At 50.4% G+C, this 18,339-nt stretch overlaps 1 protein-coding gene across 6 annotated transcripts in view; it reads left to right on the top strand.

The window, feature by feature from the left end:
• Positions 1–18,339, top strand: part of MTMR14 (myotubularin related protein 14) — a 44,680-nt gene that overhangs the window by 11,351 nt on the left and 14,990 nt on the right. For 4 of the 6 annotated variants that reach the window (XM_019984780.2, XM_019984779.2, XM_019984781.2 and 1 more), the window contains exons 4-11: positions 4,108–4,183; positions 4,501–4,561; positions 6,032–6,154; positions 7,125–7,198; positions 11,719–11,789; positions 12,392–12,466; positions 17,169–17,235; positions 18,084–18,169. In XM_019984780.2, coding sequence (XP_019840339.1) covers positions 4,108–4,183; positions 4,501–4,561; positions 6,032–6,154; positions 7,125–7,198; positions 11,719–11,789; positions 12,392–12,466; positions 17,169–17,235; positions 18,084–18,169 — 633 coding nt within the window. The remainder of the gene's footprint in view (positions 1–4,107; positions 4,184–4,500; positions 4,562–6,031; positions 6,155–7,124; positions 7,199–11,718; positions 11,790–12,391; positions 12,467–17,168; positions 17,236–18,083; positions 18,170–18,339) is intronic. The other 2 variants (XM_070776259.1, XM_070776258.1) reach the window with 1 other exon arrangement.

Below are 18,339 nucleotides of genomic sequence, written 5' to 3'. Positions count from 1 at the left end.
TGTAGGAAAGGCTCTAAGAAGTCCTGAAGCAGAGGAATCTGTGTGGTGTTGTCCTTTCTCACTCTGCAGACCTTGAGAAGGGAGTTTCCAGAATGCACTTGGGAAATTGCGGTGAGACTGAGAGAAAGAGCCGCGAGGCAACACATTTCAGAGGGAGGGTGAAGAGTTGGAGGGATTTTTTTTTTTTTTTTTGTCATACCCCAAGGCTTGTGGGACCTTACTTAGTTCCCTAACCAAGGATCAAACCCAGGCCTTGATCGACAGTGAAGGCGTGAGAGCCCTAACTGCTGGACTGCCAGCAAATTCCGTTTTGGGGGGCAGGGGTGGTATTATTTTGAGGAGGCTTTGACGCTAAGGGCTGTACCATTGATCCTGCTTTCTTCTCCCTTTGCACCTTTTTGTCTGTTGATGTGATCCCATTGTGTTCCCTGTAGCTTCCCCTGACTCAGTCGTGTTCACTGGCTTAATACCTTCTTATGTACATTTTATTCCTATTGTGTTTGATAGGAATAAGTCTGCTATCTCCTCTCTTCTGTAATCCCTGTGAGGACAGAAGCCGTGTCTTATTACTGCTATCCTCCCAGTGTCTAGCAGCTGCCTACCCAGCTGGTGTGGGCAGGCTCTCTAGGAAGACACTGCTGTTGGGTTACACAGTAGTGGGCTCTGTGCTGGGTTGTAGGGGGACAGGTGACCGAGACAGTCCTGTCACCCTGGAGCTCAGTGGGTGGGGAAGGCAGACCTATGAACTTGAGGATCAAGAGATGGGGAAGAACAGGAGAAGGTCTTCTGTTGTTTGGTGGGCATCTTGTCCTCAGGGGGGTCTCCCAGCAGGCCCTAACGAGTTTGGTGACAGCAGTGTTTGCTGCCAACATACCCAGCCAAGCTGAGCCGGGGAATGTATGCTCAGAAGTGCCGACTTCCTGCTTCCTTCCAAACTCAGTCCGTTGTGGCTAGGGCAGCTTAGGAACTAAACGTCTGATTTTGTTTCATTTCAGTTAATTTCCATTTTCTGATTGAAGCAATGTAGAATTTTTTTCGATTAAATACAATTTTCTTTTGAGGTAGGACTACATTACCCTTTAAACACTGAAAATAAAGCATCCTACTTGTGATGTGCTGTAATTATAAATACATATTGGATTTTGAAGACTTAATCCAAAAAATGTAAAATATTAATAATTTAAAAAGTGATTATATGTTGACATAGTAATATCTTGGGACATATAGGCTTAACTAAGATATATTATTAATTTTTTAATAAAACTCAGTTCAAGCATTTAAGAGTAAGCTGTTCTCACATGCCATTTTCTCCACCATCACTTGTATCTGGTTTTTAGAAAATTAAAATTGGAACAGGTCTTCTTTCTCTCTGTTTCCTCCCTTAAGAAATGGGGAGCAGAGATCAGCTGCTTTTATTCTACGTGCCAAAGTTGGTACTAAATTTATAAATCCTACAGAGCCATCTTCCTCATGCAACATTAGAGGCCACCCCTAATTAGGTAAATGGATAGCTTTCAGAGTGTATCCTGCTTTTTCAGTCAAGAGTTAAGCTTGAAGTATGGAAATGGTGGCCTGTGCATTGGAGCCGTGAAACCCAGGAGCAAGGTCAGACATGGACCCGCCCGTGGGGTACGGCTTCCCCCAACTCCAGCACTCAGGACCTTCCTGTGGAGGTTGGTATTTCACTTGGGAAGCCAGCCAGCTTGCCCATCCTCCTCCACCTGATGAGTCCCCTGGGCTGGGTGTGGCTGCCTCTGAGACCAAAAAAACAGGGACAGATCAAGGGGATTTGGGGAAATTGGGGAGCAGAAAGAAGAATCTGAGCCTTGAAAAGAGCTCAGAGCTCAACAGCTCATGAGGGGATATGTGTCTGCCTGAAAAAGATTTAATAGAAATAATAGAAGAGTGAGATTTCGTGCCGCAGCTTGAATGATGGAGGGGGACATGGTAACATGTGCTGGTCAAACTCAAAACAGCCACCACCCCCCCTCACTTGTTTGCTCAGGAATCAGACCTCCCCCAATACCATTGGAATCTTGAGGGTCCTCAACCCGAAAGTGGACACTCCGTTGCTGCAACTCCTAATTACTGGGCTGGTCTTTTCCAAGTAGAGGATGTTATTTGAGGCTGGAAAGGGATCTGTGGATGGACTTGGAGATATAGGTAAACTCTGGCATGTACATTTTTATCCGGAGACAATTTGTCATCATCATCAGATTTGCAAAATCCTTTTGGACCCAGAGAAAGTGAAACATTCCCCCATAGAGTGCATCGTGCTCAGGCTAGCAGGACTCTCTGCCCAAGCCCTTCTTTACAGGCTTCCAGGACAGCCCTACCTCAAATGTGTTCTGCCCCCAGCACTGGCAAAGCACCCCCCGGATTGTAGCAGGTTGCTCTTCTATCATTTGCCCCCTGTTCTAAGCTGCCAGTGATGACCTGCCAGTTCCTAGCAAGCCTCTTTCCTGTAATAGCAAAAGTGTTTCTTTCCCACTGTCTTACAGGTGGAGAAGGAGACGCCCTCTGGCAATATTCTACAATCTTCCAGGGACCCTCCTTATACTGCCAGGCTGCATGACCCATTCAGAAATGTCCCCCCCCCCACCCCCAGTTTAATCTCCCAGCCACCCTCACTGCCTCCCTCAGCCTGTAGCTAAACCCTGGGGTCACCAGATCCCAGATACCTCTTCCCATTCCCCCACCCCTCTTGGATCTCATCAAACACAGTTTATAAAGATTCAGCCTTAGAATCAGATAGTGAGAGGCTTCCCTGGCGATCTAGTGGTTAAGAATGTGCTGTGCAATGCAGTGGATGTGGGTTCATGCCTTGGTCTGGAAGTTGGAATCCCACACGCTGGAGAGCAACTGAGACCTGACACAGCCAAATAAACTTTTTCTAAAAAATTAGATAATGAAGTTCACACCTATTGCCTGGTTTCTAGAATTCTAGCTCTTGTAATGCTGCTTCAGTGATGAGCAAAGAGTAAAAGCAAAGTTAAGCACAGTTACAGTTACTACATTCCTTTAGTACGTAGGAGAGAGAAGGTAAAATTTCTTTAAAAAAAAAAAAAAGCCCCCAAACATTTCTCCCTTAATTGACCCTCCTGCTCCAGGAAGGTTTCCCTTCCCTGCACTAAGCAGTTGCAGTGACAGCACAGACGCTCTGGAGGGATGTGGGCTCGGTCAGATCCCTGCTTATTCCTCACTGTGGGACCTCAGGCCCTACTTCATCTCCCTGCACCCATTGCTCTTTTCATCTGTGAAGCAGCAGCAGTGCCTGCCCCCAGCCACACTTCCCTTAAGGGCTTGTGAAAACCCAGTGGAAAGGTGTGTTTGTGTTTCACTCACATGCTGACATACACATGTGATAATCGCCAGGTCTTAACCCAAGTAAGACCACTTGTATGTGACAACCACTGAGTCTACTCATTACCATTAGTGACACTCTGGTGCCTCTCATTTGGGAGAGAGAACCCCTTGACAGAGGCTGTAGGTTAAAATCTAGGCTTGCTTCAGAGAGACTGCTGTCACAGTGGCCCTGATGCTGAGACTTTGGGCAGTGCTCATGCACCCATTTTGCTGGTCTGGAATGATCAGAAGAGTTCCAGGGCTTCCCCCTACTGTGTGCACTTCAGAAAACCACCTGACTGTTGGTCAGAGGGTACAAACTTCCAGTTGCAAGATGAATAAGGTTTGTGGGTCTAATGTACAGCGTGGTGGTTATAGTTAATAATTCTGTATTATGTACATGAAAGTTGTAGAGAGAGATGGTCTTAAATGTTTCCACCACACAAAGAAATGGTAATTATGTGACCTGATGCAGGTGTTAGCTAACTCTGTGGTGGTAATGGTTTTGCAGTATGTTAGTGGTCTTGCCTGGAGAATCCCAGAGATGGCGGGGCCTGGTGGGCTGCCGTCTATGGGGTTGCACAGAGTCGGACACAACTGAAGTGACTTAGCAGCAGCAGCAGCAGTGATACAAATCAGCATGTTGTGCACCTTAAACTTACACAATGTCATGGGTCAATTATATCTCAAGAAAGCAGGGAAAAGTAGAACCAAAAAACTCCAGAAAACCATCTGACCCTGAAAATGTGGTTTCTCTCCCAGCACATTTGCAGGTCAGCCACACTGGCTGGATGGGGGGAGCTGTATGGACGCACTGGCTACAACTATATTTTCTCAGGTGAGCACTGAGCTGCAGCCTCTGTAACTAAGAACAGGACCCCAGTCATGGAGAACAGCTACCCATGGCCACAGCGGTGGTGGTGATTATGGGGGTGGGCAGCAACCTGGGATGGGGGGGCAGGAGTGTCTAGAGCCCCTCCTCTCATCACCTGAGAAGATGCTTATGGTGAGAAGAATGCCAGGCACGTGGGGCATCCGGTCCTGGGAAAGGGAGGAGCATGGTCCTTGGGGTGGAACCAGGGGTAGACTGGTCAAGCAGCCCTTGCATGGAGCCCCTGCCATGCCCCAAGTGCTGACCACAGGTTCCTCCCACAGGGGGTGCAGACGACGCCTGGGCAGATGCAGAAGATCTCACGGAGGAGGACTGTGCTCTTCGGTCAGTGCCAGGCAGTTATGGGTCTGGGCTTGGGTGAGGGGCAGGTATCTGACCAGTGGTGGCCATTTTCTACTGATGGCCGTGACATCATCAGTGGTCCAGGTGAATGGATTGGCTTCCTTCGTCCACATCCCTGAAACAGTTGTTGAAGTCCACCCCATAGCCTCACCCGCAGCTGATTTGATGAACTGCCTGAGCAGTCTGTCTTTATCCGGGCTGCTCACAAGGACCCCAGGGAGAGTGCCCCAGTCCTGGGGTTCCTGGCACTGCAGGCCCAAGACGTGGTGCAGACATCTGTGTATCTTCAAGCCCCATGGTTTCCAGGATGTTGATGTCCAGCCTACCAGGTGATGCCGGACACACCTGGCCTGAGGACTAGTCAACACATCGGAGATGCAGGCACCAGAAGTTCCGCAGCTGTGTGATTAGTGCCGTAAGGGAGTACAACACAGAGGAGTGCTTTAGGTCCCCTGAAAGGGATGGAGGGGGCTGGCTCCCACTCTTCCTACCTCCTTTCTAAATACTTTTTAGAAAATGACAGTAATGGTACTTTGGGAAAGCTCCTTTGCATGGTCTGTGCCACATGGAAAGTCTTTAACGGGTGTCAGGCATCTCTGGAATGCACATCAGCACCCTAGTCAGATCAGCTGCCCAAAATCACAGCACGGAGCTTGAAAAGGCATCTCGCTGTGCCCAGCTTCTGCCTGCTGGTTCCACAAGCAGCAGCTCTGGCTTGCACACAGGAATGTTTGGCTCTTGCCCCGAGATCAGACGACCTCTGCTCCAGCCAGGCCGTCTTCCACACTGCGCACTGTTCTTGGCGAGGCATCTGCTGGGTTCAGCAAAGCAGTGGGCATTAAAAAAATAAATTAACGGTGACTGTTTATTTGTTCTACTTTTGCCTTTATCTGTATGACTGATCAGAAAGCAGCCTGGGGATTAGGAAAATCTCATCTTTCTCTTTGCTTCAGAGGCCTTCTAAGGAGAGGGAATTCACTTGCTAGTATTTCACAATTAGTTGATAAAATAGCTCTAAAAAGTCCATCTCCCAGTGAGAATTCCAATCTGTTACATTTTGAGCAAGTCATATGGCTAAAAGTGGTCATAAATGGGGAAGAGGGAGGAGGGTAGAGAGAGAGAAACTCTAATGGAAGCTCAGAGACTTGATCAGCCACCAGCCTGCTGCTTTTTAGAACTCTGAGATTATCTTGAGTCTTCTGGCTTAATGTCAAGCCGCACCAGAAAGCCCTTTCCTGCCCCTGCTGCATATTGCTTCTCTTTGAAATGTGTCCCAGAGAGCAGAATAATCTCTTGGAAAGTCACCTTCCCTCACCTTCACTGGGACTGCTGTCCCGTCTGGCCCTCCCAGCCTCCCTCTCCTGGAGAAGGGAAACAGAAGTGCTCCTGTAGCACCTAGACTTCCGGGAATGGACACTCAGTGGAGTTTCTCCATCTGGCTGTCTGTTTCAGAAGTTCCGACACGCATCTCTTTGATAAGGTCAGAGGCTATGACATCAAGCTGCTCCGGTACCTGTCAGTCAAGTACATCTGTGACCTGATGGTGGAGAACAAGAAGGTGAAGTTTGGCATGAAGTGAGTGCAGGGCACCCCCCTCCAAGTGGGTGGAGGCCATGTGTTCACAGGCTCGTGGGCTCGGGGATGGGGCAAAGCAGTCACCAGGGCGCACTGGGTGCCAGGCCTTGAGCATCCTCTCCCTATATCCTCACACAGCCCTCCCTGTGAGGAGGTTCTTGTATCCCCCTCGTGCAGGGGAGAAACAAGCCAGAGAGGTTAAGTCATTTGCTCAGGGTGGTCCAGTAGGCACCGAGAGAGCCGCCAACGTCTCATGTGTACTCTGCTGTCGCTCCGCCATCTCTGGTGGATTAGCATCTCTTTTAAAGTGGATCCAAAAAAACAGGGTGGATCCAGAAAATCAGTATTCACTCAATTTTTATATCCTGTATGGACCAAGTATTCACAGGACAAAGAAAAATGAGAAAAAATGGAGCCTGGGTTGGGGTGATGAATTTGGGGAATTTTCCCAAAGTGTAGCTTGTTAATTTTTTTTATAATACTGACCTTTAATTATGCCATGTTTGTCTTAGAAAATAAGCCACACTTATAAGTTACAGCTCAGCTGTCTGTAGGTCCCCCTGCCCCTCCATCATCTGTCAGAGTAGACCTCTGTCTCTCAGATGCTGCTGGGGAGCATCCTCAGCCGATGCTGGAGAAGACAGTGGAGAGGAGAGTCCCCCTCGGGGCCCCTCCTGAATGGTGTCTCTGCTTCCTTCATCTGGGAGGCTTATAAGGATTGTGGTTCTGTGGCTTTAGGTCCCATCACAAGTGCTGTGGTATCAGGGAGAGTCAGCGCTCTCACCTGGTGACTTCGGGTAGGCGGCAGAGAGGTCCCATTCTTAATTGCTCAAAGTAAGCCTGACTGAAGGGCCTCATCCCAACTCAGAGGGGTTTCTGTAGCAGAAGGCTTATCCGAGCTGTGGTGACGCTTGTGGGGAACGGCGTGCGTGGGTTCTGATGCCGTAACACGTTGTGTCCTGTCTTGTAGTGTCACCTCCTCTGAGAAGGTGGACAAAGCCCAGCGCTATGCCGACTTCACTCTCCTCTCCATCCCGTATCCAGGTAGGGGCTCCTTCCAGGGTCCGGTCAGGGGACAGGCTTCCCAGGACTGGGGCTCCGAAGGCCACCTGCAGGCCCCGGCCACTTAGGTGCTCAGGTGCCCTGGAGCTCCCCGGGAGCATACACTGTCGCTCAGTGTAGGACAGTGTGGTTCCCGGTCCGTGGCTCTCAGCTCAGGGTAGGACACTGTCCTGGCAGGGGTTTGCCCTGGGAGGGGCCCAGGGATGGAGTCTGGACTCACATGCACCGTGCTGCGCCCTTGAGCGAGTTCCTTCACCATGCCAGTCCCAGGTTTTCTCAAGCATCATGGAAGTCGGTGAGGCTTAGCTCAGGGTCTTGTCGGTTTAGGTGAAGTCAGGTTGATCAGCGTGCTCTGTGCCACTAACTTGCTGTTCTTGGGGTCAGCCGCCAGTCGTGCCCTGCTGGCTGTTACTGTGGTGACGTAAGCACTCTGTCCTCAGTTGCACGTGGTTGGTGGCCTCGCCACGTTGCAGAGCGCTGTGGTGAGCACGCAGTTGGCTACATGTGTCTCTGGCACAGACTGTATGCAGTCTGTAGCCAGGGCAGTGTTCTCTGCACTGCATGGGTCCATTGGTAGCATTGTAGCCGTCTAGCAACACCTGCTTGTTCAGGGAGGTATGAGAGCCCTAATCTCAGTGCCAGACTTTGTGAACAGATGGCAAAAAGTGAGCTCGTCCTTAAAACCTCTCTCCTGCTCCGCAACGCTAGTCCCTGCCTTCCGTCCTGTGCTGGATCTTGTCTCTTCATCTTGGAGCCGTGGGGCCAATGGCAAGAGCAGACTGGTGACCCCAGGTTGCTGTCGAGCCATGAGGCCTTCTCTTTAGAAGCTCAGGTTCATCTGGTGCCTGGTGGGCAGAGGGTATCATCATTGTGAGCCGGTGGCACCTGAACTACGACCCCCGGTGGCCTGGCTGTCTCACTTTGGCCTCCATCAGGGATTCTCCTTTCTAATCTCTGCCAGCTCAGCATTTGGTGGTTTGTAGGGCTGAGCGTGCATCTCAGCCGCAGCACCATGTCCTTGAACAAGTCCCCTAACCCTTCCGAGGATAAATGAGGATAACACTGTTTATTTCTGGGTGATGTGCCAGGTCCAGCCCTGACAGGTGCTCGCTGTCACTGGGCCAAGTGATGGGTGCGTGGGAGGAAAGGCTTGTTTTGGCCAGATGCTGAACCGTTACAGTGATGCCTGGGCTCAGCAACATCAGAGCTGTCAAGAAGATGTCCCACCTGGGGGTCTGCATGAGGGCTTCCATAGTGTAGTTTTCAGTTTGGTTTTCAGACCAGGCTCCCCACTCTCAGGGGATGCTTTGGGGTCTGCAGACTGAAGTACTCTGCCTAATGGGAGAGCTCTGTATTGGCTGAGGACCCAGGTGTCAGCTTTCTGTATTAGTATTCAGGTTCTCAATAGGATTTGGTTTACAAAAATTGTTTTGTGCCAGAACAGTGGCACAATATCCTTTCTGCTGTCATTGGGCAACTTGTTATAAGACTCCTGAAACTAACACCGTTTGACCCAGTTATTCATTAGGCTGTAATCCAGCCAGCCTGGGCCTGCAGATGTTCATCATGTGAGTTTTATTTTTTTGGCCACACAGCATGTTATTTCCCCAAGCAGATTGAACCCGTGCCCCTGCATTGGAAGGCAGAGTCTTAACCACTGGACCACCAAGGGAGGTCCTTCATCACGTCCATTTATACCCAGCCAAACATGGGTAATATTTTCATTAATCAGAATAAGGATTACGTAAATAACGGCACAGCCACCCATAGTATTGTAGAATGAGATATTACACAGTCATAGAAAAATGCTTAAGGTGCTAATAATAAGCACAATACAAAATGAAATAGTAAAATCTCAAGTGTGTGAGAGGAAAAGTGCTTATACAAAGGATAAGAAAGAAATATGCCAAAATGGTAAGATGATACTATCTATCTCTGAATTTTTTTCCCTATTCTTCCTAGAATATCATGGACTGGATCTGATAGTCGTGTGTGTGTTGAGGGGAGAGTAAGGGGGGGTGGGTAATCAATAAAAATTCAGAAGCCTGGGGTGGAGGAGATGCCATGTGAGGGCACAGGAGAAGCAGCTTTTACTTCCTGTGCTTATGTTCTTGAATTTCTTCACCTGCCTGTATTACTTCATAACAAAATTAACATTAGCCAGACCAAGTCCTAAAATGCACTCTGCTGCCATTTCGGGAGTCTCCGTTGAGCCCTCTGATGAGTTTGAAGCCCAGACAGGAACTGTGGTGGTATCAGTTCTCTGTCAGACTAACTTAGGCTTTGACTGGCCCTTGAAAATGAGAAGTGTTCTGGGAGCACTTCCCTCAGGCCCCAAAATAGAGGGGGCTGAAAACTCCCCAGCACAAGTCTAATTTGTTTCCTTCTCGAGTGAGCGCCTGCTCTCACTTCACTTTTGGTGCCATCCCTTTGCCTCTCAACAGGCTCAGAAGCCCGTTGAGGTAATGAATGTCAGGCCTTGCCCTGGGTATCAAGGTTGTTTTAATTCCCTCCATTTTTCACAGTCTATTGCTTCTGTATCACACGCTGCTCAGAGCTGGGCCTGGAGCCTGCGGTGTTGATTGGAGTGCTTGAGTCTGAGAAAGCAGAGCACTTCACAGGAGCTCTGAGGAATAATTGGTGTCTCTTCTAAACCTGGGCTGATAAGCTCAGGGCCTCTGTCTGATATTTATATTTCTTCTTTCTCCCAGTGAGGCACCTAGGAATAGGCTGAAGTGTTAGGGCTGAGTATTGTGTCCTGACTTCCCGTCTACAGAGGGGCCTGGGGACTTAGAGTGAAGGAGGGCAGAGGTGGGGGGTGGATAAGAGCCACGTCTCCAGGACACAGGGGCTCAGCCTCTAGACTTTCCCCCACCAGAGGAACCTTTCCTTTGTTCCCAGGAGTGACCTCAGGCTGAGTGTGGCCCGAGGAGCTAGAGAGTCCCATGGGAATGTTGATGGCCTGTGGCTACCTTGACAGAATTCAGGCAGTTGTTCTGTTGTCTTTGGGGACTTCCGCAGTCTTGGACCTGTGGCCAAAGGCTTGTGTCCTTCAGAGTTTGTGTTGGCTCCGGCAGAGGACCTGAGAGGAATGTAGGAAGCTCTCCGCCAACCCCCCGGCCCTGGCCGTCCTGGCCATGTGGTGAGGGCAGGCCTCGTTCCGCCTGGATCGAGCTGCAGGGCTGCGCTGGGTCTCTTGCTTCGGCTTCAGCAGGAAGGTGGCACCGGTATGCTGTCTCCTGAGGGCCGTCAGTGCTCTGCCAGCTGTTTTCTGTGTATTATTTCATCTCGTCCTTAACCACTTGACAAATGAGAAAGTCAAGGCTGAGAGACATTCACTTGTTCACGGTCACAGAGCTGAGCTAAAGGCTGAGGTTTGAGGCTGGGAACGTTGGCAGGGCCCTTTTCACTCGTTTTCCCTTGGTTCCTGAGGTCTTACTTTGGTGGTGTTTCTTACAGCGTTTCACTTGTCGAGATGGGCGTGTGTCTGGAGCACCTGTCCCGTTCACTGCCCACGGTCCTTTCCTGCATGTTACAGTGCTCAGTCCTCACTGAAAGCCTGTGGGGCTGCTATAGGCAGACCTCGTTTTACTGCTCTTTGATTTATTAAACTTTACATTTTACATCTTTTATAAATTGGATGTTTGTGGGAACCCTGCATCAAGTCTGTTGGTACCATTTTTCCAACATTTGTTTACTTGATGTCTCTGTGTCCCATTTTGATAGCTTTCATAGTACTTCAAAATTTTTCATCATTACTGCACTTGTTATGGTAATGTGTGATCAGCAATCTTTGACTTAACTGTTCCAACTCATTGTAGGCTTAGATTTTGGTCAGCAATTTTAAGGAATAAAGCTTTTTTTTTTGGCCACACCACGTGCCTTGTAGGTTCTTGGTTCCCCAACCAGGTGTTGAACCGGGCCCACAGCAGTACTCTTGAGCCTTAGCCACTGAACCTCCAGGAAATTCCCTCAAGTATTTTTTATATTTAAGATATATTGGTTTTTTAAGACATCATGTAATTTCACATTTAATAAACTGTAATATAGTATAAGCCTGACTTTAATATGTACTGGGAAACCAAAAGATTTGCATGGCTTGCATTATTGCAGTATTTGCTTTATTGGAGTAGTAGCAGGGTGATCTTATGTGACTGGATAAGTTGCTGAGAACGTGCTGCCAGGGTTCAAATTGTACGCCACGCTTTTGTTCTCTGATTGTTGGCACTTCAGGGGCATATAGAACAGAGGAACCTGAAATGAAAGGAGAGGTGACCAGCAACCAGTGAGCACAGATGGGGAGAGAGAGAGGCGTGCAGGCAGGCGGTACCTCATCAGGAAGGGTCGTGACTAGAAACCGGAGGAGCGCTGGAGGTGCCTGCCCGCCCAGTCCAGTCCCCACTCGTGTCAGCTGGTGGCCACTTTCGTCCTCCAGCGCCCAGGGGCGTCTCAGGACACTGGGCCAGGAAGAGCGGTGGTGTAACTCTGCCCTTCTTTTCCAGGCTGTGAATTTTTCAAGGAATATAAGGATCGGGATTACATGGCTGAAGGGCTCATTTTTAACTGGAAGCAGGTATGAACAGTACCACTTGTCAGCTTGGGTCTTCTGTTCCTTTGTGAAGGGAAACCAGCTAGAAAATTTTGAGGGGAAAACAGCTACCCTTTTCGTTTCTTTTCTCTTCCCTGAATGAGTCTCATTTTTTTTCTCTCCCTCTTCTCATTAGATATACATGTTTAAACTCTTATCACATACTGTTTTCTCTCCCCCTTTTAGTTTCTCCCTTTCTTTAAAAAAGTTTTCAGGGACGAGGTAGGAGAAATGCTTTGTCTTTGCTCCACCACCTCCTGTGGGAAGAAGGGGCAGCCTTCTGGTCCTCCCCAGTGGGTGGGAGCAGCCCAGGAGCTGCTGGAGGCTGAATCTAGTCCATCACCTCCGTCTCAGCAGCAAACACTCAAATGGCCAATTGAAAAACTCCACTTGGCAACAATATCTGGTCCCTTTGATTTTTTAAGCTTTCCCTCTCAGGGTGGCACAGGCATCTGGCTCAGAGAAGGCGAGCACTGTCAGGGGGACACCCTGCCTGCCCATGATAGCTGCAACTTCAGGGCCTCCGCCTGTCACCATAGCGTCTCCTGGTGGCCAGCCTGTGTCTCACAGTGTCTTTCTGTCCCCAGGACTACGTCGATGCCCCTCTGAGCATCCCTGACTTCCTGACTTGCTCTCTGAATATTGACTGGAGCCAGTATCAGGTGAGGGGACCCCTGGTGCCCAACCCACAAGCCCCTCAGGCAGAGGTCTGAAGGCCTGGCTCGCCTCCAACCTCTGACAGCCTCGGAAAGGAGGAGCTGCTAGTCTCTCTGACTCTCCTGATTTGCTCTTGGCCCAGAAAGTCAAAGCTTTCTGAACATGACTCACTGAAAGATTTGCATCCACCAGGGGGTTCTGTTTCCAGAGGAGGACTGCGTGGAGTTTGCTTTTCCGGCTCTGGGACTTAGTGACTTTTTTCATTTTACCTTTTAAATGCATGTTCCATCAGAGGAAGTGCAGCGCTCCCTGACCTAATTTTCTCATAGAGACCTGAAAATTATTTCCATTGTACATCTCTCTTGTTACTGTCTGCCGTGGAAGGGGCGCCAGTCTTACTGGATGAACCCATCTGTCTACCACGTCTGGCCCACACTGTACAAGCCCGTGGCCCATTAACAGTCTCCTTGCCACCTGCTTCAGCCAGGACAGGGAGCCTCATTCTGCCCACTGCCTTCCCCACGCCTATTCCCTCTGCCTGGCTGGCCCCCCCCGCCCCAGGCTCCTTTTGTCTGGCTGACACCCTGCCTTCAGGGTTTGGCTTGAGTGTCCATTCCAAGAAGACTTGCCTGATGTGCCTCCTGTCCCCATCCCTGGGAAGTTAGATGCTTGTGTTACATTCCCATTAATCCCTGGGCGTGTCTTTCTTGGAGTTTTCCACTGAGCTCTAGTTACTGATTTATAATTGAGCTGCTTCCCCATCTTCTGTAGACTGAACACCAGGAGGATGGGGAACCATGGCTTGTGCATCCTAGAACTGAAAATGGCCTGGAGCCAGAAGGCTGAGCCACTGAATACCTAGAAAACATCCTGCTTCCGTCCTCTTTTCATCTGCCCCTGGGTCTGGACAGTTCCCATTCAGCCTTGAGATCTCCCTCTCCCAGAGGCCCAGCACCCTCTGTTACGCAGCTCTGTGTTCCAGTATCACCTTGGACTTTGTTATCCTAGTAGCAGAGGGTCTGTAAAGGCAGAGGCCATGCTTACCCTGTTTTTTTCTTGTACGTGTGCCCCCGGACACAAGGCAGATGCTACATAACTATTGGCATGAGCCAGTTATAGGGGTTTTGGGTCTTCTCTGTGTAGGTGTTTTTGCAAGAGAGGGGACTTAAGAACGAGAGCTGATAGGTTGTTTGTTGTGTCCCAGAAAGGTGGAACAGGCTGAGGAGCCTTGTTCCCTACTGTCAGGCCCCAGTCTGTCCCCAGACAGGCGGCACAGCCAGAGAAAGCGGCAGGCCTCCTCCTGAATCTGTTGTGTGCAGAGCCCTCAAGTAGGCTCCACCCAGCCACCACCGCTCTCTCTGCTGGACCGTTCTTTGCCCTTGTGCATACAGATCTGAGAACCACTTCCTCACCAAATTCCCTATAACTGTACATCAATGCTGTCAACTATGTTGATAGTATTGATGCTGCCAAGGAAGTCTGTCTCTTTGGGAAGGATCCCTTGTGTGTGAGGAGTTGTGTTTAGTGGATAGAGGCCCTGGGTGTGAGCTCCTTCGGCTGTTCTCACGGGGCTCTGTGACCTTGAGCAAGTGACCTCACTTCCCTCTGAAAGCAGAATTGACAGCACCTGTTTCAGAGTTGTGGTGAGGTTCAGATACGATCACTGCATGAAAGTGTCCTGTTAACGGAAATGCCGGACCAACTTAGTGATGATTGCGGGGGAATCCTGGCTTACTAACTTGGGAGTGAGCACTCATAAAGCCCCGGGCACGAGGGTAGGGGGCAGGGCCTCCCCCAGCTCTGCCTGCTCTCTGGTGTTGCTCAGCCAGTTGGCCTCACTGCGCTTTGCTGTCCTCTTCCTCAGCCAGGTATGAGCTTGGTCCTTTCAGCCCCTGCACTGACTCTTCAGCTCCCAGGCCCGTCCACCCATCACCACTCCCTTCACCCTCTGCCGGGTCACCCAGGCCTGGGGCTCTGGGCCAGGCCTCACTTGGCGATCCACATCTACAGTCTTTCCCAAGTGTCCAGTCATGTGCACACCTGAAAGTCAAGCTGCCCAAAATGGAATTGTCAAAACCCACAGCACCCCCAGGCCTTCCACCATTTACCCAGATGCTCAAACTCAGAATGTTGGGGATGGAGGCTCTTATCCCTCACTTGATGGCTAGTTCCCGTCAGTTCTCTAAGTCTCTGCCCCAGGGATTTTCTCCAGTCCTTCCTGCTTCCGTCTCATGTCACTGGCCTAATACAGGCTACCATCATCTAAGGGCTGAGAGTGGGGCCACACTGAGGGGCAGCCAACTGGAAGTAAGGAACCTAAGCATGTGAACAGGGCCTGGCAGAGAGCAGTACTTAGGTAACGGGCCAAGATTGTCATTCTCACTCCATCCTTCCACATTCCATCTGACTTTTCCTGTTATCCTCAGAAGTCCAAGGACCCTCACATGGCTCGAGCTCATTCTGGTGACTCATTGGCTGTCCCCTCCCTCTCCTCCAGCCACCCTGGCCGTCTTCCCTAGAGAAGATGCTCTGCAACTTTGCACGTGCTGTTCTCTATGCCAGAAACACTGGTTGCTTCCCTTAAACCCTTTTCTCACATGCATGTCACCATCTCTTAAAAGCCTTACCTAATGGTCCCCGAGGATCAGGCTAGGCTCATCTCCCCTTACATGGTTCCACAGCATCTTATAGGGCTTCTTTTAGTCAGCACGCCTGCAGCAGTTCACTTTGCCTTCCGTTCCCTGCAGCCGCGAGAGCTGGGGTTGTTCACTGCTGTGTGTTCACTGCTGTGTCCCAGGGCCAGGCCCACAGTGGTGTTCACTGCAGTGTTCCCAGCGTGCAAGGAGCAGTGCTGCCCTCTGAGTAGCCGAATGGAATCCCCTAGAGCTCTGCTCTTTGATTCTGTGCCCAAAGACCCCTTCCAGTGGCTGCTTCTCCTCACACAGATCCCTGACCATGAACAGGCAGTGAGGGAACTTTCCAAAGGGTACCTCCTAGTCCCTAAGCACTAAGCCTTATAGATGCAGAGCCCTCATTGGACTTGATCTAGGAGAAGAGACAACACATAATTGTCATCTGCATAGAAAGAGTATTGGCCAGTGGCTACAGAAGAAGACTGTATGTAGATAATGGGGCTGGGCCTTTGAAGGATGAGTAAGAATTTGCCGGCCAGGGGAGACTACTCCAGGCATACAAATGTAAGCCAGATATGTGGTACTTGGCTCTGCACCCGGAGGCTTTTTCACGGCACACATGGGGTGAATCAGAAATGAGTGTAGATTTTCATGCATTTCCAGGGTCCTCTTCACATTCTGTACTCTCCTTAGACATTCGTTTCCTCACTCTCGTATCTGAGGAAATAGACATCACAGTGTAGCGTGTGACTGACCACAGGCCTGGGTCCAGACCCCAGCGCAGCTTAGCTGTGTGACCTCGGGCTTCCGCCAACCCAGTGCTCCCCAGGCTGTGGTTCCTGCCCACCCCCCCCCCCGCCAGGTGCCATGGCCAGTAGCGTCTGCTGCCGCTTCCTGGTCGTTCGTGTCCCCTTCAAACAGCTGCTGTGGTTGGGGGGCCCAGCAGGCTCATCCTTGGTGGCCCCCTGCCCTCTCCTGGCTGCCGCAGCCCTCCCCCAACCCGTCCAACCACTCTGCGCATCTGCTGCGAGTCTCCTGCTTCTCCTGCTCTTTCTCCTCTGGGACTCACAGTGAGGAGGAAATCTGTGGACAGTGGTGTATCTGACACGTTGAACCAGACAAGCAGAGAGACCCCCAAGCTGCCATGGGTAATAACTTTATTAATGTGGTGCTGTAGCAGCTTTCTCTGGAGCCACTGAAAGTGGGTCAGGACTCTCCAGGGTCTGTGGGAGGGTCAGGTAAATGAGCCTGTTTTAAATTCCTGGGAAAACCATTCCAATTACAGGTGCTGTGTTCACCCTCCCTGTGGGAGCACTCTTGCTGGCATTCACCACAGCCTCTCTGCACAGTCCAGACACTGAGAAGCAGTTGTGTTGAGAGACTGTCCCCAGCTCGGTGGGGCGGGGGCCACAGAACTGGGTCAGGCCCCTCCGTGGAGTTCCAGACTCCAAAGTGGGCTGTTTCTCAGAGTGTCTAGTTTAGCCCTTTTGCTTGGGCTAGAACAGAGGTTCCAATCTCTAAGAAGCTTTTGCTTATTTTTTTATCTCCTACCTCATGGATCTCCTGTTTTAAAAGTTTTGTCTGCCAGACTGCATTTGTTATTCATCGAAAGACAGTATAGTGAGTAGCAGTAAAGAAGCGATTGATGAGAAGGTTGATATTTTCCTTAGTTTCTCTGATATAACGGCAGATGAAGTAGCTCTTGCTGTTTGATGACAATGGCCACAGGCTTGAGGTTCTTTGTTGACTTCTGTTAACTCCCTGGACAGCTGTGCTTGGAGCCCAGGACACACAGGAGGTTAATATCCAGCTGTTGCTAGTGGGTGTGGGGGTGTGGGTTGCCCGGGCCTCTGCATGGCTCCCCTTCCTAGCTCTCACTTCGGGTGAGAGCGCACCTGGGTGGGCGGTGGGCCCGTGGGAAAGGGTGCAGGGACATGTGGGGAGTGAAGTCACAGAGAATCTGGGGTACTTTTTGCCCCAAAATAACTTATTGGTCTTTTATTTTTTAAATATTGTATAAATTCCCATTATGAGTTAAATACCTATTCCTGGAATCCTTTTTCTTTTCCAACAGAGTTGGGACCTGGTGCAACAAACACAAAACTACCTGAAACTGCTGCTTTCCATAATTAACAATGACGGTGAGTCCGCCTCGGCCTGCCTCAAGCCAGTGGATGTTCGGGGTGTTCCCAGGTCTTGACAGCACCTGTGTGTGATTGTTGGAGCCTTTTACTCTATGGGAGAAGGATATGGGGATTCGCTCATCATTGGCGGATTTATTCCATGTTCTCAAAACCCTAGAAAACAAAATTATGAACTTCCTACAATCTGAAGCACACACAGGGTGTTCCTACACTGGCTCAGCTGGCCTTTGAGCTTTGAACCTCAGCCTTTTGTGTGGGGCTGCAGTGGCCTCTTCCGGTTCAGAAAGTTGAGAGAAAGTCAGCCTTGGCTTCTTCTTGGTCACACACAAGCCCATGGCAGGCCCCTTCTCTGGATGGTGCTCCAGCTGGTTTGCTTTTGGTTGAATAAGCCCATGACGCGCAGTGTCCTGGGGCAGTCTGACTCTGATTGCTCCTTATCAGTTAGGACTTGTGTGAGGTTGCACTTGCTTGAACAATATAACCAAGAAGGCCCAAGAGCAGAGCCAGAAGACAAATAGCGGAAACTGTCTCTCCTTGTCTCATATCCACTGTTTAGTTAGCTCAAAACCGGCAGTCATTTCAGACTTGTCTCCTGCCACCTTAAATCCTCCAGAAGAGAGACACAGTCTCTGTCCCAGAGCTCACACTCATTGTCTCCGTTTGGGTCAAGTGCCCATCCTTAAACTGTGGCGGGCTGGGTGGGACATCCCCTGCCTGCCCCTGGAGCTAGACTGTGGTTCTGGGGTAGCCTGGATCTCACCCTAGACCTGGGTGGTAGCACATCCCCTTCTCATCAGCCTGTGTTTGCTTTTCTCCTGGGCCACCTGTCCTGTGTTGCTGCGTAGACGACAGCGGGCTGCTGGTACACTGTATCTCAGGCTGGGACCGGACCCCCCTCTTCATCTCTCTCCTGCGCCTTTCCTTGTGGGCTGTGAGTACACATGGGCTGGGCTGGGGGTCAGGGAGCCTTCAGAGGCCCTTCCAGGGTCTACCCTTGGGGAGCTCTGAGCCTGTCTCCAGAAGCAGAGAGGATTTGGCATGAGGGACCTCAGGTGTCCAGAGCAGAAGTTGTAAAGTTTGACCCTGTTCCTGGGCTGTGGG

This window comes from Bos indicus, chromosome 22, assembly GCF_029378745.1.
Source record: "Bos indicus isolate NIAB-ARS_2022 breed Sahiwal x Tharparkar chromosome 22, NIAB-ARS_B.indTharparkar_mat_pri_1.0, whole genome shotgun sequence".
NCBI lineage: Eukaryota > Metazoa > Chordata > Mammalia > Artiodactyla > Bovidae > Bos > Bos indicus.
This window is presented reverse-complemented; position numbering and strand designations above follow the sequence as displayed.